Below are 23,258 nucleotides of genomic sequence, written 5' to 3'. Positions count from 1 at the left end.
AATGGGAGGAATTGGGCTAAGCAGCAGAACATGTGAAAAAGACTTGGGTATAATAATAGATCACAGACTGAACATGAGTCAATTTTGGGATGTATTAAGAGAAGCATAGAGTCTAGATCACGTGAGGTCATTATCCCCTCTACTCTTCCTTAGTCAGACCTCATCTGGAATACTGGGTCCAGTTCTGGGCACCCCACTTTATAAAAGACATAGACAAACTGGAGCAAGTTCAGTGAAGAGTTACCAAATGGTGAGCGGTCTGCAAATCATGCCCTATGAGGAACGGTCAAAGGATCTGGGAATGTTTAGCAGAAGAGAAGGCTGAGATGAGACTTAATAGCGGTCTACAAATATCTGAAGGGCTGTCACAGATTAGAAAGTAGACAGTGAGGGGGATCAATGAGTGGAACAGGTTGCCATAGGAGGTCTCCTTTAATGGAAGGCTTCAGAGGCTGGAAAGACATCTGTCTGGGATGATTTAGTAATCCTGCATTGAGCAGGGGGTTGGACTCGACCATGGAGGACTTTTCCAACTCTACCATTCTATTCTTGGTAGAGAGGCGATTCAGCCATCTTTGTTTCTCCAGGCCCGGAGGATCGCTTTAAGCCAATAGCGTTTTATTGTCTCTTAGCTACACTGCTCAGTACAGCTGCTTCCCTATATATAAGGGAACACAATACCTTTTTCTTTGTATGTGTTGTGTAATGTAGACTACATAGTAGCTAGTCTCCACCCACTAACTCAGGGAAAATTGAGAATTAGAGAGAGAGCCTACAGTAGAAAAAAAATGATGAAAAATTCCATATACAAGTCCTAATGGGGGGCGTGGCTAGCGGATGGCCGAGCAGGACGCATAGAGAGCGGGCTCCCGGTCTACTTACCCCTCCGAGGATGATTACACCTTCAGACAGCGGCGATCTTTATCCTCTCTGAGCCAGATGAAGAAGCGGGCAGCACCCGAGACCAGGACATCGGCAGAGAGCGGGAGAAAGGGCGGTATGGAGCGCTTCCTTGGCGCACCGGGATCGAGCGGGAGGAAAAGCAAAATGGCGCCTGAGTGTGCCGGCGCCTCCCTCACATCAGCCGCTGACTCAAAGCAGAAGCACTCATCACCGCGATTCCCACAGGCGGAAGAAGCACGGGGAGCAGCGGCGACAGAGCACAGTGCCGGCGCTGTACAACATGGAGTGAGGAAGGCAAAGATGGTGCCGATCCCAGAAAGCACATGTGGGCCCCGGCTCCCCGCCAGACAGACAGCCCAGTGGCGCCCATCCTCACAGCGCTCACCGGCAGACAGCACACCGGGGGAGGAGGAATCTATGGGTCTGCAGGACACTGACAACGTGGAACACGGGACCCCTCAAACGACTTCAGAGGAGAGCAAAACAGTGAGTAGAGAGCACACCAGCCCACTCACACTGCGTGACTTTCCCCCTAGAGTGCCACAAATAACCCCCAAAATAAGTAGAAAAATAGATGCCCTGGGATGGTCATTATCACCAGACTCAAGCCCACACAGCAGCCCCGACCACATCACTAATGAAAGAGCCACAGTCAGGGAGGAAAAGGATGCATGGAAAACCCGCATAATGTCAATTCCCACCAAAGACAAACTGCATGCCTTATTTACTAGATTTGAGTCATCTAACAAACAAGTTAGAGCGAATTCATACAGATATACAGCAAATGGGCCACAGGCTTATACAGGGGGAAGAGGCTCAGGAGGGAACGGCAGCCATTTTAGAGTCTCATAGACAGGCCATTCAGTTTCAAGCGGATCAGATTCACAACCTCACAATGCACCTTGATGACCTTGAAAATAGGAACAGGAGAAACAATCTACGCATTCGAGGTCTAACCGAAGGCATTGAAGGTCACCAATTAGAGGACTGGGTCCAAACCTTCTTTCTACAGCTCTTAGGCCGATCATCCGAAAACCCTGTCATGATCGACAGGATTCACAGAGCACTGGAACCAAGAACGACAGATCCGAATCAGCCTAGAGATATAATCTGTAGGATTCATTTTTTCAAGGATAAAGATGCTATTTAATATGCTGCTAGGGAGAATGGAGAACTTTCGCATAAAGGCAGACCGATCATCATACTGCAAGATCTAGAATGCCATACGCTCCGTCTCAGAGGAGCTCTGAAACTGCTCTTGACAGTACTTAAAGATAATAACATATTGTACCGATGGGGATTCCCGTTTTCCCTGACAGCTAAAAAGGATGGCAAATCATCCACATTGCGCTCACTGGGGGATCTGCCTAAATTCTTGGGAACATTCCAGCTTCCGCAGATCGATCTCCCGGACTGGCCCACAAGCCCGAACTTGCTCACACATACGACTCAGGATCAGTGGCAAACCGCCCAAACCAAGCAAAGCCGCGAGCATCGCAGAGACCGGGCAGCGGACACTTGAAACAATGATATGGATAGAATTGAGATGACCCATTCCGCACTATTGACATACCTCAGGGACTTTCATACTAGGCCTGCGCTTCCTTATAGAAAGGCGCGGGGCCACCAAGCGCATCGTTTATTGATTGACATATTCTGGCTCGTTTTTGGTTTCTTTTTCTGGTTGATTTTTAGTTTATGTTCGCCGAAGTCTGGAGGTATTACACACAGAAAGGACCCCTTAGGGGGGCCTCAGCTTACTCACGCTCGCCCTGGGGGGGTGGGGATGACCGGGGACCGATCTTGTTCTGGTTGGCACCCCTCCACTTCCCACCCAGGGTGAAGTGTCACATAATACAGCGACTAATAGCATACTGCTAACACTTCACCACGAGAGCACTCGCAGCTGCTTAAGGCTGCATAAGGTTTGTTTCTCAGAACTTGACTCTCTCTCACTTCCTCTCTCTTCTCTTCACTTTCTCCTCCTTCCCCCTTCGCCCCTTTCCCAAACTCTGTTCCTTCCCACCCCAGCCTCGAAGCAACGTCAGTAACTGAGGTCACATATGGATAACATCTCATTTGGTACATATAATGTGAGAGGGTTGAACAAACCTGCCAAGAGGGGGCACATTCTAGACCATCTCCATAGACACAAAATTATGATTGCACTCCTGCAAGAGACACATTTTCAGGCTAATAAAATTCCTAAATTCAGGAAACGTAACTATGTTACATGGTACCACAGCCCACACCCCACCAAAAAAGCAGGTGGTAGATCAATAGCAATTCACAGACAATTCTCTCACAAAGTCATCTCAACATCAGTGGATACAGAGGGATGCTACCTTTTCCTGAAAATTCAAACAGGAAGTGAAATCTTAACTATCGCTAATGTATATTTTCCAAACCAGGCACAGGTCCGCTATGGAATCCGGATACTGGGGACCCTGAGGGCTTTCGCAGACAGCTCCAACGTTATACTCAGTGGTGACTTCAACCTCAGCTTGGAACCTACACTTGAGTCTTCTGGGGGTAAGTCCGGGATCACACATGCAGCATTACGCAGATTTCGTAGAGAACTCAATACCCTTAGCTAGTAGATCTATGGCGGACACTACATCCCGGAACAAAAGACTATAGCTTTTACTCCCCTTCCCACAACTGTTATCAATGCCTGGATTATCTATTTGTTACACATAAACTCCTAGATCGTAATCCTCTCAGTTCAATAGGATTCTTTATTTGGTCTGACCACGCTCCGGTATGGGGATCACTAAGAGGAAAACCCGGGGAAAGGGCAAATATCAGCTGGCGTCTAAACGATAATCTGCTGAATGATGCAATATGCATGCAGGAGATTCAACAGACTATTGAAAACTTTACCAATGACCACACATCCGGCCCCACCCGGGCCCCAATTAAGTGGGAGGTGCTTAAATGTGTACTCCGTGGGATTTTCATTTCACATGGGTCACGCGTAAAAAGAGAAAGGGCCAATACCCTAGAGGGGCTCTTAGACCACTTGAGTCACTTAGAAAACTTGAATAAGAAGGCAACCCAAGACATCAGGACAGCAGAAATCTCCGCAACCGAAAATAAAATACTCTTCCTCATGGACCAAATCTCACTTTGCCAACATGACAGAGCTCAGGGGAAATTTTACGAGTACGGCAATAAGTGTGGTAGGGGATTGGCTAGGGCTTTGAGCCCTCGATCACCGCAGACATATATCTTTGCAGTCCAGACTCCGGGGGGGATGGGGGGGGGGGCTTGGTTCACACCAACTCCAAAATAATTGATAGTTTTTACAATCATTACCATAACTTATACAACTTACCGGACAAATACAATGAACAAAACGAGGAAATTACACAGGATAGAGACGACTATTTAGCTAGTTTCGTCCCAAAACAGATTTTGGAGACCACATGAGAAGCCCTGGAGGAAGATTTCCCCCTCCAGGAAATAAAAGAGGCGATTCAATCTCTCAAAATCGGTAAAAGCCCAGGACCCGACGGCTACACTCCATGTTTCTTTAAACTTTTAGAGGAGAAATTGGCTCCCCTGATGCTTAACGCATTTAACTCTATATCCGGCTCCTGCCCCTTCCCTACCCAAGCCCTACAGGCAGTGATAACTGTAATACCCAAACCCGGTAAGCACCCAGCAGTCTGTGGTAGCTACAGACCGATCTCCCTCTTAAATATAGATACGAAGATCTTCTCAAAGATCCTAGCCACACGCCTTCAGTCATGTATCCCGACTCTGATCCACAAAGACCAGGTGGCCTTTGTTGCGGGGAGGGAGGCAGGGGACAGTACGATAAGAACATTGGCCCTCGTGTCTAGAGCTTGCAAATCTGGGGAGCCCCTATGCCTACTCTCGGTGGACACCGAGAAAGCGTTTGACAGAGTGAGCTGGGGATTTATGGAGGCGGTATTACAACACACAGGCCTCGGTCCCAGACTCATGGAGTGGGTGATGGCACTATATAGAGATCCCTCAGCCTGGGTTAGGATCAATGGTCAATTGTCACACCCAATACACATCCGCACCGTCACTCGGCAAGGCTGCCCCCTGTCCCCCTTCCTGTACATACTAGTAATGGAGATCTTGGCGAACGCCCTTCGGACAAATACCAACATACAGGGAGTTAGAATAGGTGAAAACAAACACAAAGTAGCCTTATATGTGGAGGACTTGCTGATCTACATTAGAAACCCGAGAGTAGCGCTCCCTAACACCCTAGAAGAGTTTAGGAGATTTGGACGGCTATCTAATTTTAAGGTTAACTTGAGTAAGTCATTTATCCTCAACGTCACCCTACCGAACGCAGAGGTTGAAGCCTTGAAACCATCTCTCCCGTTTGTATGGAAAACTGAGGAGATAACGTACTTAGGAGCGGTAATTACTACGGACCCGGGCAAACTTTTCATAAAAAATTATATACCACTTCTAACCAAATTGGAGGCAGATTTCAACAGATGGAGGGGAGTCTCTTTATCCTGGTTTGGTAGGATTAGCACAGTAAAGATGAATGCCCTACCAAGGTTCCTTTATATTCTCCAAACAGTATCTATTGGTCTACCTGGTTCATTTCTGACACGGGTCAGGAAAGAGATTATGAGCTTCATCTGGGGAGGCAACAAACCTAGGCGCAAATGGGAGGCCCTGACTAGCCCTAGGGAGTCGGGAGGAATGGGTGTCCCGAACATCTCCCTATATTATAGAGCAACTTTATCCAAACGGATCCTGGACCTGTTCCATGGCAGATCACAGAAGCTGTGGGTGGAGATGGAGCAGGACTCAACGCTCTTCCAGGGCAAGGGGCTGATATGGCTACCGGGTAGGGAGAAGCATAGGGATCTGGGATTGTCCCCATTCATGGAGGATATGGTGTCGGCTTGGGTAGGCCCAGCGACTAAGATGGGACTGGTTCATAGGCCAGGTCTACTTACACCCTTAGTGGGAAACCCTCCTTCCTACGAGGCTCCACGTTGACTAACATGATCCTGAACACAGTCCCTAGGGTGCGGGACATGATTTCCGACGCTGGACCCAGGCCACTGCGCAAGATCCTGGGGGAGCGGCGACCCCATCCCAGGGCGTGGTTTCAGTACCTACAGCTGCGCCATTATATTGGATCTCTGGGGGATGTACAACAGATAAGGCGTTCCATTACCCACTTTAAAAAACTTATGTGTCTCAACCCTTACAGACCATTACAAAATCTCAAAATTATATTGGATGTTTATAGAAGAGGATACTCAAAATAGTAATGGGGATTTGGAGCAGGAGTGGGAGAGGGACCTGAGCATCACACCCCATAGGAGTCATGAACAAAGGTTTATACCCTGACCCATAAAATGAACGTTTCTAGCAAGATACAAGAACTAAACTATAAAAATACTAACTAGATGGTATCAGACACCAGCGAGGTTGGCGAGGATATTCCCCTAGTATCCGGATACTTGTTGGAGATGCCTAACGGGGACTGGAAAATTTATCTATATCTGGTAGTCATGATCAACACCCTCTACTCCTCAGTCTGCAGAAATCGAATACAGCTAACCCCCGAGATTGCGCTTTTGTCAATGATACCAGGTCCACTAGCACAATCAAAACGCTCCTTGTTTAGATTCTTTGTTCTCGCTATGCGGGAGATAATTCCTAAAAAGTGGAAGTCACCAACTCCCCCCTCTAGGCTGATGTGGCTTGAGGAACTAGACCACTTAAAATACATGGAGGAGCTCTGCGCAAGAGACGAAATGAGATATGACAAATACCTCACTACTTGGATGTTGTGGAACCAGTTCCGCTTTTCTGCTGATCTCGATTTATGGCTCGAAAGGGGAGTACCCTCAAATACAGGCAGGACCAACAACCCTACTGATACCTCAAGACCTTAAACTGTAAACTTCTTCTTGAAGTTTAGGCTGGTCCCCCCCCCCCCCCTCATCCCTTACCAACCCTTTCATTCCCTTTTTATTCTTGCTTTCTTTCTCTTTCCCTATTTTTCTTGTTCTTCCCTCTTGTTTTTATTCTCTCCGTTTTACTTGCTCTACATAACAAATAACTGCTGTTTGAGAAATTGGAAATTCATTTGAGAAGTTCTGCTATATTTGAAACAGTCTGTTCTAGGGATCAAGAATGTAGGTCAGATAACGAAAGACTATTTTTGCAACTGTAAAACTGTTTATTTGATGAAAATGATGCTACAGTCTTGTAACCATCATACTTATGTACCAGACGAAATAAAAGCTTTTGAACCACAAGTCCTAATGTTCAGATATAGTGCTTCTCCTTATATGCAGAAACATGAGAGCAACCGGAAAGTTTAGGTTAATAATCTGGTCCACATGGGACAGCCAATCCGTCACGGCAAAGCCGGCGCCACAGCGTGGATTCCCTGGCCGCAGCATGTAAATTTTTTTCTCCTTTTCGTTGCGGCCGTGCGCTCCTCTATGGGAGCGTTGGCTGCAACGGAAAAGCATGTTGCCAAACCACTCCAAAACTCGCAGCTAAGTGCCGTGGGTCTTGAAGCAGCGCTTTCTCGGCGGAAATCTCACGGTTTTTCGCTGTGGCCAAACTGGAAGATTTCCGGCGGGATTCCGCCCTGTGGGAACCCAGCCTAAAGTAAGTAGTTTTAGGCTGGCATCGCACATTCAAAAATCCAGCCACGTGGAGATGTCAGAAGTCTGATTCTCATATGCAGAAATTCTCCACAACTAAATACAAAAGGTTAAATCCTGCAGCGTAGCTGCGCCCACATCTGTAATTGCTCCTGGTATTCCGGAATGTCTGTATAGATTTTGCCCCATGTGAACCAGTCTTATACTTTCAGGGTAGAGTAAATGACTAGCTAACCTCATCAAGCAGTGTGCAGGATGATGGCATGCATGAGAGATGAATTAACGCTAATAGCGAGGGGTGAAGATGTATGTTAGAGCTGGCAAGCAGCAGCGTATTCTGCATATGCCCTGCACCGACAGAGAGCTATCACACACAGCAAATCACAGGTCCCTACAGGTAGAATCAGGTGAGGCTTAGTAGACTCGAATGGCAGGAGGGACTGATGCGCAGTCTTGTTCATCCAGGGTGGAGTCGATCACAGGTCTGTACTGGAAGGTAATCTAGAAGAGAAGAAACAAAGAGGCTCAACTGGCTGAGTAATAAAAGACTGAAGAGAATAACACAAGCCAAGTAGTCACCCGCCCGCTGCCAGCACTGCCTGCATGCCAGTCCCACAGCCCCATGTTAGCCTGACTGTGATAGCAGGGCACAGAAACCTACCCTAACTCAAAAAACCAACTATTGTTCTCTTATCTTAACCCCTTGGTGACCGAGCGTTTTTTTCGTTTTTCCATTTTCTTTTTTCCCTCTCTACAATTAAACCCCTGTATTCACCCATCGCCGTCGCTGTATGGGGGGTTGTTGTTTGCGGGACGAATTGTATTTTTTAATGTTGCTATTTAATGTACTGAAAAATGTAAAAAAAATTCTAAGTGGAGAAAAAAGGAAACGAAAACTGACATTCCGCCATCTTTTGGTGCGTCCGGTTTCTACGGCGCACAAACTGCCACAAGAATGACCTGATAGCTTTATTCTGCGGGTCGGTGCGATTACTGCGATACCAAACTTGTATAGTTTTCTTTTTTGCTGTAACACTTGTATTTTTTTCCCAAAGATCTTCCCTTTTTTTCCATTACATTCCTGCCGCCGTCTTCTGCGCACAACAGCTTTATTATTTTTCCACCACCATAGCTGTATGAGGGCTCATATGTTGCGGACGTCGTGTAGTTTGCGTTGGTACTGTTTTGGAATACGTCTGACTTTTTGATCATGTTTTATTGCATTTTTTCTTGGAGACATTGGAGGAGCGCATTTCTGATGTTATTTTTTCTCTCACGACGTTCACCGTAAAGTAAATAATGCGCTACTTTGATAGATCGGACTTTTACGGACGCAGCGATACCAAACATGTATTTTTGTTTTATGATTTAGATTTTTTAAAATTATAAATATGCCAAAATGGTTTTTTCAAACTTTTATTATTTCTTTTTAATAATAAGTAAAACTTTATTGATCTTATTTTTACTTTTTTTCTTAGTCCCCCTGGGGGACAACAACTTGTGATGCTTTGATCGCTCCTGCAGCATGATGTAATGCCATGGCAATCGGGCAGATAGTCCACAGGTATGGCTTGATAGGCACTCTGATAGTACAGCCCTGGGGCCTTTCAGAAGGCCCTCGGCTGCCATGATAGCCTCACAGCTCCCTGCGATCGAGATCGGGGGGATTTAAATGCTGTCAGAACGGACAGCAGCATTTAAAGGGTTAACAGTTCCAATGAGCTGCGCGGCTTATTAGAGCTGTTGCTGCTAGGTGTCAACTGTAAGAAACAGCTGGCACCCGCATTGTATGGAGCGAGATCACCCCACAATCTCCCTTCATACATGTCCTGCAGCTGCAGGATGTAAAAAGACGATAGCAGGTCACTAAGAGTTAAAGGGCCACTCCAGTGATTTTTTTTATTAATTCATTATGTAGCTGTGCCCCAGTATATATAAGTAGACTAGTGTTAGCGTAGCTCAGTTAATTAGTTCTGTTGCAGTCTCCTGGCCTCTTCCTTCTCAGATGGTCATGTGATCTCAATTCTGACTAGTTCAGATCTACTTGGGGGTTATAGATTCATTTTCTAGTTAATTTCTCACTTTTAGTGATCTTGTTTCATGAATTTACCACATAAACTACCCAGGGGACTCATACACTCCTGTCACAATTACTGATGATGATCACACAGCTATAATAGAGGAGATCACAGCTCATCCTCCTGATTGTATACCTATGGGCTGTAGTTTATCTAGATAAACGTAGAAGGTAGTAAACTGTGTCTCCCTCCCCCCATCCCCCGCCAGTAGAATGGTATAACCCCAGCTAATGTTAGGCTAATTGCACCCTGGGATAGATGTGAAACTGAAAATAAAAAAATCTCTCTCTGAAGATGGTGGCCGACCAGTGGCTGCAGTGCAGGGAAGTGCCTGGAATACACAGAGGAGACCTCTAGAGTGCAACAGGCAATTAGGTGAGGGGGGCAGGCATGGAAAATGTGTTTTTGCCAAAGTGGCCCATTAACACAACAAAATCCAGTTAAAATTGAGTGTAAATGAAGCCCCCTGATAGTGCGGCACACCCTGAGATCACATGGCATTAAGGACAATACATCTGTATATGAAAAGGTTTTTTGACCTCTACAGAGAAATGAAGGTTTTCTGTTTGACACAAAGATTTTCCTTTCCAGGATTAACATGTATAATTATTGCTGGGAGGTCTTCCTCCACACCCCCTGGATCACAGGGTTGGTGGTAGGTGGACACAGCAGAACATGTTGCTCTTTATACTAATTGGACAACTGTTCTAACAGATCATTAGCAAGATGATGAAGCCCTCTCTCTCCAACCGGCACAACTGGGTATTGCTTGGTTGGCCTGACCACTTGTGAAGCTGCCGTGTCATAGGAGATGCTGAGGACTTACAACACCTCTCTCAGGTATCACTAAGGCTAGGAATTATGTGAGACGCACGAATATCAACTCCATTCTTTTGAATGGACTTATTCACTTGAGCGATGTTGTGAGGATAAAAATCCCAGCAGGTTCCATCTTTGGGCATTCCCTCGGAAGGCCTCGCCCAGGCTTCACCACCCTCGCATGCACATCGCCCGTGATATTTCAGAAAACACTTGTGATTCTCTCATGCGTGTGAAACACGTACCTGAGGATCACAAGTTCCCAGAAGCGATACAAGGAGTTTCTCGGCCTGATATTGCACTCGCCCGTGAGAATGTAGCTTCGGTCAGCATTTTTCCGAGTGACCACATTAGTAGAGACACTCATCTAGTAGTGCATTGGACCTCCTTTGGCCTTCAGAAGCAAAGCAATTCATGTCCAATCCATGAGATGTTGAAACTGTTCTGCAGGAATATTGGCCCCTGCGGACAGGAAGCTTCTTGTAGTTGCAGCAGATTAGATGGCAGTGCTGACATGTTCTGACCGGCTGATAGGAAGGGGTCAGCAATTCATGCTGCTTGCGCCAAATTCCGACCCCCATCAGCAACAGAAATCTGGGTGCAACTGACCAGATGAGGTTTCAAGCTAAAAACCTATTTTAAGTGTAGTAATTCTGCCTCTCTGTACATGCAGTCTCTATAACTGAACCGTGGCTGCAGGACATGACGACTGTGGTCCACGTATCACATATATGGAAATAGTTTTCATTCAAAGTTTAGTGAGAAGTGATTTAGTCCCTAACATTTGATTGGTTAGACTAGAGCTGTAGTACTGAGGTCAGTCACTGGAGGGATGGCTTATCCTGCAGATACATACCCCCAGTAGCTCTTTGTCGGTGCAGCTTAAGTACTGAGGTTCAGTGATCTACAACGTATTTTGGTCATTGCCATACCTTTATTTATGAGATATAAAATGATTACCATTTAGGTCTATGATCCCAATCATCCCATTGGCCGAGGTTGGTAACCTGATTCAGACAATCACATTGGAGGGATTGCACCATGTGACCAACTTTATTCATAAATATTCTCACGGGGTACCGCTAGGGAAAAGTGATATGGAAGAAGACCTGGGGGTACTAGTGGACTGTAGACATGACGATAGTAGCCAATGCCAGTCAACTGCTGCAAAGGCAAATAAAGTCTTGCAGTGCATTAAAAGAGGTATAGGGGCGAAGGACGAGAACATTATCCTTCCACTATATAAGGCACTTGTCAGGCCTCACATGGAATACTGCGTACAGTTCTGGTCACCGGTGCTCAGGAAAGATGTTAAAGTGCTGAAGGGGTTCAAAGAAGGGCAACAAAACTAATACATGGAATGACGGGACTGGAATACCCAGAGAGGCACCAAAACTGGGATTATTCACCGCAGAAAAAAGACGGCTAAGGGGCGACCAAATAACTATGTATAAATACATGAGGGGACAATACAAGGATCTCTCCCATGATCTGCTTATACCCAGGACCATGACGGTAACAAGAGGACATCCGCTACGATTAGAGTAAAGTAGGTTTCATCACCAACATAGAAGGGGGTTCTTTACTGTAAGAGCAGCGACACTGTGGAACTCTCTGCCTGAGGACGTGGTGATGGCAGGATCCATAGAGGAGTTTAAAAGGGGACTTGATGTCTTTCTAGAGCGGAAGGATATTACAGGATATAAATATTAGGTTAAGTGTCAATCCTGGTATATAGGCAGGTAGGAACTATTAGAGGTTGAGCCAGGGAACAGTCTGATTGCCATTAGGGAGTCAGGAAGGAATTTTTTTCCCAAAAGGGCTAATTGGCTTTTGCTCTTGGGTTTTTTTTTGCCTTCCTCTGGATCAACACAGGAGGATAGACAGGCTGGACTAGATGGACATTGTCTTCATTCGGCCTTACATACTATGTTTCAAGCAGTTGATTTCATTGTTGTTAACGATAATGTGATGTTTTTGTGCGATTCATCAGTCTGTAGTTTAAATATGTTTGGCTTATCCAAGATTCGTAGACATCAGTAAGAATAGGCGTGCTCAAAACACGTAGGTCTGCCAGACCATGACGATCTTATCTCTTACCAAGTATTCTTATTTGCATAAATTTCCCAGAGGATCATTGCCTTATAAGTCTTCTTACTCATCTTTTAGGTGTCCAACACCCCTTCTGGGTGCTCTCCTTGGGGAGAGACTATACCATCCCCTGACCCATCACCCCCTAGGGGTCTCCACACACTTTTTGGGGGCTCTCCTTAAGGAGACACGGCACCGCTGCTGACCCACATCATAGGCCCCTCACTGACTAAGCCAGAAGCCTGCTGCACGATGAGGAGGGCAGTCACCCTGAAACAGTCCGTCTGTGCACGGTCTTCTGGCTTGGTTTCATATTCCCAATTATTATTAACCAAAGACTTGTTAGAAGTCACTTTGATTTGAAGGAATGTCGCCACCCACTAGATGGTGCTGTAGAGGGATTTTACCATCTTTCTTATTTTCAGCATCTGGATCAATAAACATTTGAAGTTTACCTTGATGGTGCTGGACCAGAGGCAGAGGACGAGACAGGCAGGCCAGAGGCAGAGGGTAAGGCAGAGCACGGGACAGGCGGGCCAGAGGCAGAGGGCGAGACAGGCGGGCCAGAGACAGAGGGCGAGACAGGCGGGCCAGAGGCAGAGGGCGAGACAGGCGGGCCAGAGGCAGAGGGCGAGACAGGCGGGCCAGAGGCAGAGGGCGAGACAGGCGGGCCAGAGGCAGAGGGCGAGACAGGTGGGCCAGAGGGCGAGACAGGCGGGCCAGAGGGCGAGACAGGCGGGCCAGAGGGCGAGACAGGTGGGCCAGAAGCAGAGGGCGAGACAGGCGGGCCAGAGGCAGAGGGCGAGACAGGCGGGCCAGAGGCAGAGGGCGAGACAGGCGGGCCAGAGGCAGAGGGCGAGACAGGCGGGCCAGAGGCAGAGGGCGAGACAGGCGGGCCAGAGGCAGAGGGCGAGGCAGGCGGGCCAGAGGCAGAGGGCGAGACAGGCAGGCCAGAGGCAGAGGGCGAGACAGGCGGCCAGAGGCAGAGGGCGAGACAGGCGGCCAGAGGCAGAGGGTGAGGCAGAGGGCGAGACAGGCGGGCCAGAGGCAGAAGGCGAGACAGGCGGGCCAGAGGTAGAGGGTGAGGCAGAGGGCGAGACGAGCGGGCCAGAGGCAGAGAAAAAGTTAAAAGAAATAAAGAAAAAATTTTTGATCAGATCAGGTTGGTTAGACATACTTTGAAAACAGAGGAGTACAAAGAGTATTACAGCTAAAAGCCATATAAAACAAACAGAGGTGACATGCTGATCCTTAACTGTGGTGTTTTTGGAGATTTCTGATTTTAGATAACAGTAATATATGCAAAAGTTAAAATAGATAAGCAGTAAATAAATACACGTGACTCTTCTAAAGTCCCTGAATCTAATCCATCTGTACGATCCCCATGAATTAAATGCCATCTAGTTTACATCTTGTGCCATAGATGCAGTTCTCCAAAAGCCATTACAAGGTGCATCCTGCTGTATGAGATGGGGGGTGTTGTGCATTTGGAAACCCGGATCCTGGATCTAAATGTGCAGCTTGTAACACTTGGATCCATTGGCATCATGGAAAGGAGTTTGCTGCTCTCTGAGCCCTCGCTGGGGTAGATGTGGGGATGAATGGTAGCATGGAGGTGCAGGATGAGCGGGCAGCTAGCTGGGGGACAGGAGGAGGGGTAGAGGGAAAAGTGTCAGGGAGAATAGTTCACCTTGGTACACCCCAACAAGTTTGCACAGTTGGCAGATGAGGGGGATGCCATTACAGGGTTAGCACTGCTGCAGCTTGATGTGCCCTCCGACCGCCAGGGGGAGGTCTGCTCCAGTAAGGAGACGAGAAGTGCAGGGCTCCACAATGTACGTAAAGACCTTTGTGTCATCCTTTGTATCACACGACGCATTATATCAAAACGGGCTCGGACCATCATCTTCTTGTCTATACAAGCCATTCTTTTATAATCTCTAGACCATAGGTATTACCCATGTACCCTTTATAGCTCATAGCACCACATTTTATATTATACTGAGTATCATAGGCTGTGCATATAGTTAATTTATTGGGATAAAAATTAGAAAATACTATTCAAACAGCTATTAAATTATATCTATTTGTTAAAATTCATTTAACAATTACAAATAATTAAAAATGATTAAAATGATTGGAAGACATTTCTAGACTCTTTGGACTTTTTCTTCTCCCGTGGTTTTATTACCTGCTTATCCAGAACTACATTCAGGTGGACATACAGTATATATTTTTGTTTTTGGAACATGAATGAATAGATGTGGATATATATATATATATACACACAGAGAGCGATATACTGCGATACATTCTGGACTGACTCTATTATGATGAGCTAAAGAGCAGATTAAATAATTAATAAGAAAAAACAAGCTAAATGCCATTTTTTCTAATACCTCATTGAGACCTTACAGGCGTGTTGGATCGAAAAATCTAGTACATTTCTTTACCTCTCAATTTCGCAATTTTTCCCTTGGGGATCTCTTCAATGGGAATAATCCTCATGTGTGAGGGATCCGAATCATGATGTTGGAGGCAGTGTTTAGAGTAGCCATGTTTGATGTTGGTTGGTACGGCTCCGTAGACTGTTTGTCGTCTGACCAATATATTGCATATTGCAAGGACACTCGATAAGATATCACATTCTCTGAGCCGCAGTTCAGAAATTGCTTTATTTGGACTGACGTATTTCCGGAACCTAGTCTGGTATTGCCTTGTTTATGGTATTGCCTTCTCGCAGCATGTGCAGCCCACTCTACCGCATTTAAAGAGTCCTTGTATATTAGGGACTATGGTGCCCACGGTTAGAGAAGTACGGCTTCAATGTGGGCATAATGGAGCTAGAATGTTCTTTAGAGTCTTATTTCTTCTAAAGACCATATGCGGGTGTGTCATTTTTTTTAGCTTATGCTTATATCCACTATCAACATACCTCAGGATGACCAGGAGAGGAGTGCAGTCGGCTGACAGTTCTTCTCGAAACGTGGATCAAAAGGAGAAGAAAGGGACTGTCTATGAGTGCACAGAAAGCAGCACAAGAGGCGGCGATGCTAGCGACTCAGCAGGAGCGGTCCCCGCAGCGCAAAACAAGTAAGAGAGTGTCTTCCTGTGCTTCCCCCCACCCTGCCGCTGTCCCAGTTTTACCTGAAGTGGGCCCAGAAGGTCGTGAGAGGCACATAACCAGTAAAAGGGGCAGAGCCAGAAGAGGAGGTGGAGAAACAGAGGCGGAGGGGGGCGGCGAGCCGGGAGGATGCTGATCCTCCAAACAAACTAAGTACTTGTCTCACTGAATCACTACATTCTGAACTATTCTATAAAAAACCACCAGCTTAGAAATATGCTGATAGCGGAACATGACCTATAGCAACAATCCTTAAACCAGGAAGACCTAGAACCTCTCCGGCCAACTTTACACCAATCTTGTTGTTGAACAGTGACACTAAACTATACACTAAAATAATAGCCCAGAACGGGGACTAGGTTGGCTTTGTTGGGGGCAGGCAGTTGTCAGATGGCACCAGAAGAGTCTGATATATTGAGCGGGGGAGCTTGGGATGCCTTCTCTGTTTCTGACCCCAGATGCAGAGAAGACATTTGACAGGATGCACTGGAGCTTTGCTGTTAATGTACTGGAAAAATTCAGCTTCTCTGGCAAAATTAGGAAAGCCATCCAAACACTATACCCTGCACAGTTGGCTAAAGTACTGGTTAATAGGATTCCATCTGATCCCTCCATAATTACTAATGAACATGCCAGGAGTGCCCGTGTTCACCTATTTTGCTTATCTTAATAATGGAACCCCTTGCAGAGTTGGTGCGCATGGACATAAATATCAGAGGACAATACAGTTTTCTTGCTGTCCCCGCCTGAGCTCCCTCAGCTCAGTAACTATAGCGATAGAGAGTTTTAGCCGAGTTTCCTACTACAAAATCAACCCCTCCAAACCCAAATATTAATCTTCCCCAACAATTAGAAGAAACTACTACAAACACATTTTCATTTGCGTGGGAAGAGATCTCCATCCCCTACCTAGGGATCAATATTTCCTTCGCCCTTGAGAAAGTCTCCGCTCTTTACTTGGATCACATGATCACTGCTCTCAAACAGAACCTGATAGATTTTCCCTATTTTGACCCATCATGGCTTGGGAGAATTGTAATTCATAAAATGATGATTTTATCGAAGATCCTCTATATGTTTCGCACCTTAACATTGCCATACCCAAAGAAACTCCTCTTATCTCTCCAGCGACAGATGATAACATTTAGCTGGAATGGGAGAAGACCTAGAGTGGTGGCCCCCAGAGAGAGGGGAGGAATGGACATACCAAAAATCATGGCCTATTACAAAGCAAATGTAATCAGCCTGGCCGCACCTGGTATTTCCACCCGCAAACAATAAGCTGGGCTGGGATAGAGAGACAGATGCTGATGGGGTGATCTTTGCGCCACCTTCTCACTGCATCTGCATTCGACAAATCCATAAAAATACCAAAATGCCCCACCATAGAAGCAACGGTCTCAGCTTGGCTTTATCTCATACAACTATCTAAAGTGCATATACCAAGGAAAGAGCTTCCCCTCCCAATAGAAACTATGAGTTTTCTGATCCCGGAACTCTTAGTGGTAGGATGTCTAGTCCCCTCTTAAACTCCTCTATGGATTTTGCCATTACCAGATCCTCAGGCAGAGAGTTCCACAGTCTCACTGCTCTTACAGTAAAGAACCCCCTTCTGTGTTGGTGATGAAACCTGTTTTCTTCTAGACGTAGCGGATGCCCTCTTGTTACCATCACAGTCCTGGGTATAAACAGATCATGGGAGAGATCCTTGTATCGTCCCCTCATGGATTTACACAGTTATTTGTTCGCCCCTTAACTGTCTTTTTCAGGGTGAATAATCCTAATTTTGATAGTCTCTCTGGGTATTTTAGTCTTCACATTCCGTTTATGAATTTATTTGCCCTTCTCTGAACCTCTTTTAATGAAACCCAAGACTTTATTTGCTTTTGCAGCAGCTGACTGGCATTGATTGCTCTGATTAAGTCTACAGTCAACTTGTACCCCCAGGTTTTTTTCCCATATCACTTTTCCCTGGCAGTACCCCATTCAGTGTATATTGGTGACAACAGTTTCTCCTGCCTATGCACATGACCTTACATTTATCAATGTTGAACCTAATTTGCCATTTTTCTACCCAAGCCCCCAAGTTTATTTAGGTTCCTTTGTAGCCGCACATTGTCCTCAGTTTTATTAATCATCTTGTATAATTTCATATTGTCTGCAAATATCGATATTTTACTGTACAGCCCCTCTACCAGGTCATTGATAAATATATTGGACAGAATGGGGCCTAGTACTGAGCCCTGGGGCCCCCCTCTAGCAACAGTGACCCAATCAGTATGAACCATTTATTACCACCCTCTGTTTTTTATTTCCGGGCCAATTCTTCACCCAGCTACCTACATTTTCGCCCAGTCAGAGCGGTCTCATTTTATATATCAGCCTTATGCGGCATGGTGTCAAATGCTTTAGAAAAAAATCAGATATACGAGACCAATAGACTCTCCCAGGTCCGGCTGATTAAATTGGTCCGACATGATCGACCCCTCATGATCCCATGCTGATGAGGAGTTATACTGTTTTCCTTGAGGTATTCCAGGATGGTGTCTCTCAGAAACTCCTCAACTATTTTTCATTTATTGAAGTGAGACTTACCGGCCTGTAGTTACCGGGCTCTCTTATAGGCCCCTTTTTCTATATTGGAACCACATTGGCAATATGCCAATCCATTACTACAACCCCAGTCTCAATAGAGTCCCTAAATATAAGAAATAGCGGTCTAGCTATCACCATGAAACTACAGGCCTGTGAGTCTGACTTCTATACCAGGAAATCTGAACAAATTATTAAACAGTGTGTATGCAGGGAAAGACTAGAAGCAATGAGATACATAGTAACATAGTATGTAAGGCTGAATGAAGACACTGTCCATCTAGTCCAGCCTGTCTATCCTACTGTGTTGATCCAGAGGAAGGCAAAAAAACCCAAGGCCAGAAGCCAATTAGCCCTTTTGGGGAAAAAATTCCTTCCTGACTCCCTAATGGCAATCAGATTGTTCCCTGGATCAACCCCTAATAGTTCCTACCTTCCTATATACCCGGATTGACACTTAACCTAAGATTTATATCCTGTAATATCCTTCTTCTCCAGAAAGACATCAAGTCCCCTTTTAAACTCCTCTATGGATTTTGCCATCACCACTTCCTCCGGTAGAGTTCCACAGTCTAACTGCTCTTACAGTAAAGAATCCCCTTCTATGTTGGTGATGAAACCTACTTTCCTCTAATCGTAGCGGATGTCCTCTTGTTACCGTCATGGTCCTGGGTGTAAACAGATCACGGGAGAGATCCTTGTATTGTCCCCTCATGTACTTATACATGGTTATTTGGTCGCCTCTTAACCTTCTTTTTTCTAGAGTAAATAGTCCCAATTTGGATAGCCTCTCTGGGTATTTCAGTCCTGTCATTCCATTTATTAGTTTAGTTGCCCTTCTTTGAACCCCCTCAAGCACTGTGACATCTTTCCTGAGCACCGGTGACCAGAACTGTACGCAGTATTCCATGTGAGGCCTGACAAGTGCCTTATATAATGGAAGGATAATGTTCTCATCCTTCGCCCCTATACCTCTTTTAATGCACCCCAAGACTTTATTTGCCTTTGCAGCAGCTGACTGGCATTGGTTACTCCAGTTTAGTCTACTATCCACTAATACCCCCAGATCCTTTTCCATATCACTTTTCCCCAGCAGTACCCCATTAAGTGAATATTGGTGACATCCGTTTCTCCTGCCCATGTGCATAGTCTTACATTTTTCAACATTGAACTTCATTTGCCCTTTTTCTCCCCGATCCCCCGGCTTATCCAGGTCCGTTTGTAGCCGCACATTGTCCTCCGTTGCATTAATTATATTGTATAATTTTGTGTCATCTGCAAATATTGATATTTTGCTGTGCAGCCCCTCTATCAGGTCATTGATAAATATGTTGAACAGAGTGGGGCCTAATACGGAACCCTGTGGCACCCCGCTAGCGACTGTGGTCCAATCAGAGTACGAACCATTTATTACCACCCTCTGCTTTCTATCATTGAGCCAATTTTTTACCCACTTACAAACGTTTTCGCCCAGTCTGAGCTGCCACATGACATGACAGAGACATGACACATGACAGAGACCAAAGGATGTGATTTCACCCACTGGGTCCATGCTGACCGTCCATCTTCTCCTTTGCAGTAGTGGCTTCTTACTTTACTGTACTAAAGCAAGATGCCGCCAGCTTCAGAGGACCAATGGTCAGCGAGGAGCCCAATTGATATAACAATCAAATCCCCACATAGAAATTTAATTGGCAAAACTGATGCTTTTTCAGATATCCTGAATCAATTTGCTGTAGTAAGTCATAAATCATTTTGATCTTACTTTTTTTGGAACACTTACTTTGCACTTTGTATTCTCTGAACACATAAAATAGCTTTATCTATTGTTTGATTTTTTTTCCCACTTTGACTAAAACATTTTTTAGAGGAATAGCGAGTGGATGGACCAGGGTGGCAGGGTATGACAGGGGGACCCAGTTGGTATTCTTGTAAGGGCCCCCCCCTGAAAACATGTGGGGGCCCTCTACTACATGCATATGTTCTAAGAGGGCATGCCCTAAGGATACAACCCTGTCAGAGGGAGTTACTAGAGTTTTAATACTGGAACATGTAACATACACAGAAGATCTTAAAGTACCACATTTACTCCAGTCCTGTGTGTGCAGCCAAATTACCTTGCCCTTCTTATCAACAAATGAGAGTGTGTGTTTACGCCAATGTTCTTCAAACGGTTTCTTCTGCTGTCCTTGCAGGGGCTTAGAGTAATCATATTCATCAATTCTGACCTAAAGAAAACAGAGAAGGACTTTGTGAATAAAAAAAAAAGAAAGTGAATGGAGAATATATACAAAAACCGGTTGACTGCCAAGAAGTACTCCAATATGTACTAATAACAATCTAAAACCTTCAAGACAACATTACCACCTTTAAAGGGAATCAGCCAACAGCTTCTCGTGATCAAATGGTCAGAATGATGCTGGAGGACTTTTAATCAATATTCCAACCATGCAGGAAAAGTCTAACAACGGCGACCGGTTTCACCTTGCTGCATCCTAAGGGGAAACAACAACCAGGGCTATAGTGACTATAGCTCTGGTTGTTCCCCCTGAAGACACCGCAGGGCGAAACATGTCGGGTGGCTATAGATTAGATTTTAGTAGGGTTTTGGTGGTGCCGACTTAATTTCCACAAAGGCTTTTGGAGGTTGGCCATCCAGGCCTATGCTTTAGTGTGTATAGGTACAGTTAAATAAGGGAGATGGAATAAATCCTCCACAGTGCCACCTACTGAAAGGCAGCATTCCTTCGAGTCAAAGTGGGACTTTTTATACAAGTCTTGCTACAATGACTGGGAATCAAAAGCAAAGCCAGACCCCATGTACATACAGCTGTTTCCGGGTTATTGCCCATCATCAGTGTACAGTAGGAGAATAACCCGGAAACAGCTGTATGTACATGGGGTCTGGCTTTGCTTTTGATTCCCAGTCATTGTAGCAAGACTTGTATAAAAAGTCCCACTTTGACTCGAAGGAATGCTGCCTTTCAGTAGGTAGCACTGTGGAGGATTTATTCCATCTCCCTTATTTGCATATTACCCAGAGGAGCGCGCGTGGCCATTTGAGTCTCCTCACTTATTTATAGTATATAGTTGCTCTCCCTAAGGAGAAAAGAGCGTTTCTGACCCCTAGGTACAGTTACACACATGATACTAACTGATGACCGCTGGTCACATTGCATTGCTACCACTATTTGCCCCTTTATTATTCAAAAAGACAAAAACAGCATCAAATAATATTTAAAATAAAGTATTTAGATGCTATTTTAGGGAATCTCACCTATGGGGGTTTTGCCTTTGACAATTAGAACTCCGTTTATATGTAAGAATCTTTTTTTTTTTTAGTTCAGGAAAGTTTTATGAAACAAAACAAAGTGTATTCCACATCAAATGTCAAATATCGGGAAAACATCATTTAGGACATATAGTATAAACAAAATAAACATACATAAGACCTATGTCCATGCGGTAGGAGCAAGGCATACAACAACTGCAGGATATGTGAGCCAAGTACTACAGTATATTCATGAAAGCAGAAAACTAAAACAGCAAAAAATGGGAGAGCAAACTATAAAAGAAAAGTCAACATTTTTATATTTGAGAGGTGTAGCCCACCAGAGGTTTGGTAAGAGACACCCATCCTTTCACTGGTCACCAAAGGGGGACAGGCCACTCAAGCGAGGCCTGGCAGCTCAGATTGTATGTGGCGAGTGAATCCAAGGGAGCCACACAGCAGAATATTCACCATGATGAAGGTAAATTAGGTTATTAATAAGGCATAGAGAAATTTACGCTGCCTATTCATTGTGCGAGGGAGGGGATGGCGTCATCCAGTAGCATGCCAACACTTCTGGCCTGAAAGAGCGTCTCATGGAGCAACTGCTGCTGGGTGGGAGACAGCTTAAGGCGATCAAAGCTACCTATCAAACAGAACCCATCAGATCATTTACAAATCTACCGACTTGCACACATAACCTTAAATATAAAGGGTACTGCCAGCTTAAATGGTAAAAAGATCCAGGTCTTGCACTTAGGTCAAACATCCCTTCTGTCCGGACAGAATTTAGACACTTTCGTAGTGGACATGTAGGCTTGATGAAGGGTATATAGCTGTGTGCTGCTCAGGATACTGGGGGTAAACCTGCCAGGATATCTTCCCACTCACCATCGGATATGTTCCTGAGAAGAAATCCCCATTCAGACATATTGGGAGAGAGAACAGTATCCGAATAATAGTCCACACGACTACATAGCTGAAAAACTACCTCTAGAGGTACCCCAGTTTCCCCAAAATAAGACAGGGTCTTATATTAATTTTTGCTCAAAAAGATTTAACTTTTTTACATGTATAGCTGCCTGGACACCATTTAAATAGACTTTAAATTAACTGTAAGCAGGGCTTATATTTCAAGCACCCTCAGAAATCCTGAAAAATCATTTTGCATCTTTAAAAATCCTAGAAAATCATGCTAGGGCTTATTTTCATGGAAACAGGGTAAGTAGATAAAAGTCAGGGTACTCCAGGGAATGAACCCAGTATTGTGCAAGGTACACGTGGCACAGCTGAATAGATTGAAAGAGCATATTATTGGAGAGATATAATTCCTCTTTTACAATATCTTGGCCAAGATATTTTATACCATGCTGAAGCCACACAGAAGTGTCTGGGATATTAAAAAAATTGGGCAGTGTCCGGGTATCAGGACTCGAACCGGGAACCTCCTGTACTCCAAGCAGTAGCCCTTCTTATTGAACCATCAGCCCTGTGGACAGTTCCCTTAATCCCAGCAATCTAGCCTCTGCCTCCTGCTTCTGACCCCACCTGTTTCCCAATTAGGCTCATTATGAAAGCCTGACCCTGGCACTGCACCAGCGCGTGATTATTGTGCTCCATTGTCATTATCAAGCTGCATGTCCTGCTCCTTACCTATCAACTGGGACTACCTGCTGACGACTGCTGGCTCTCCTCCTGACTACACTTTCTGCCTCATTTACTTGTACTGCAACCAAGATTTCCCGATA

General features: G+C 45.3%; 1 protein-coding gene across 1 annotated transcript in view; it reads right to left on the bottom strand.

Annotated features, from left to right (window-relative positions):
- Positions 1-7,078: 7,078 nt before the first annotated feature.
- The window catches only part of SDHA (succinate dehydrogenase complex flavoprotein subunit A), a 169,957-nt gene continuing 153,777 nt past the window's right edge, over positions 7,079-23,258 (bottom strand). The window contains exons 14-15 of the mRNA XM_066579113.1: positions 20,357-20,467; positions 7,079-8,036 (exon numbers count right to left, since the gene is read on the bottom strand). Of these exons, the coding sequence (XP_066435210.1) occupies positions 7,950-8,036; positions 20,357-20,467 (198 nt within the window). The 3' untranslated portion in view covers positions 7,079-7,949. The remainder of the gene's footprint in view (positions 8,037-20,356; positions 20,468-23,258) is intronic.

The sequence above is a fragment of the Eleutherodactylus coqui genome, chromosome 9, assembly GCF_035609145.1.
Source record: "Eleutherodactylus coqui strain aEleCoq1 chromosome 9, aEleCoq1.hap1, whole genome shotgun sequence".
NCBI classification, from domain to species: Eukaryota; Metazoa; Chordata; class Amphibia; order Anura; family Eleutherodactylidae; genus Eleutherodactylus; species Eleutherodactylus coqui.
Note: the sequence above shows the minus strand (reverse complement) of the source record. Positions and strands in the feature narration are given on the sequence as shown.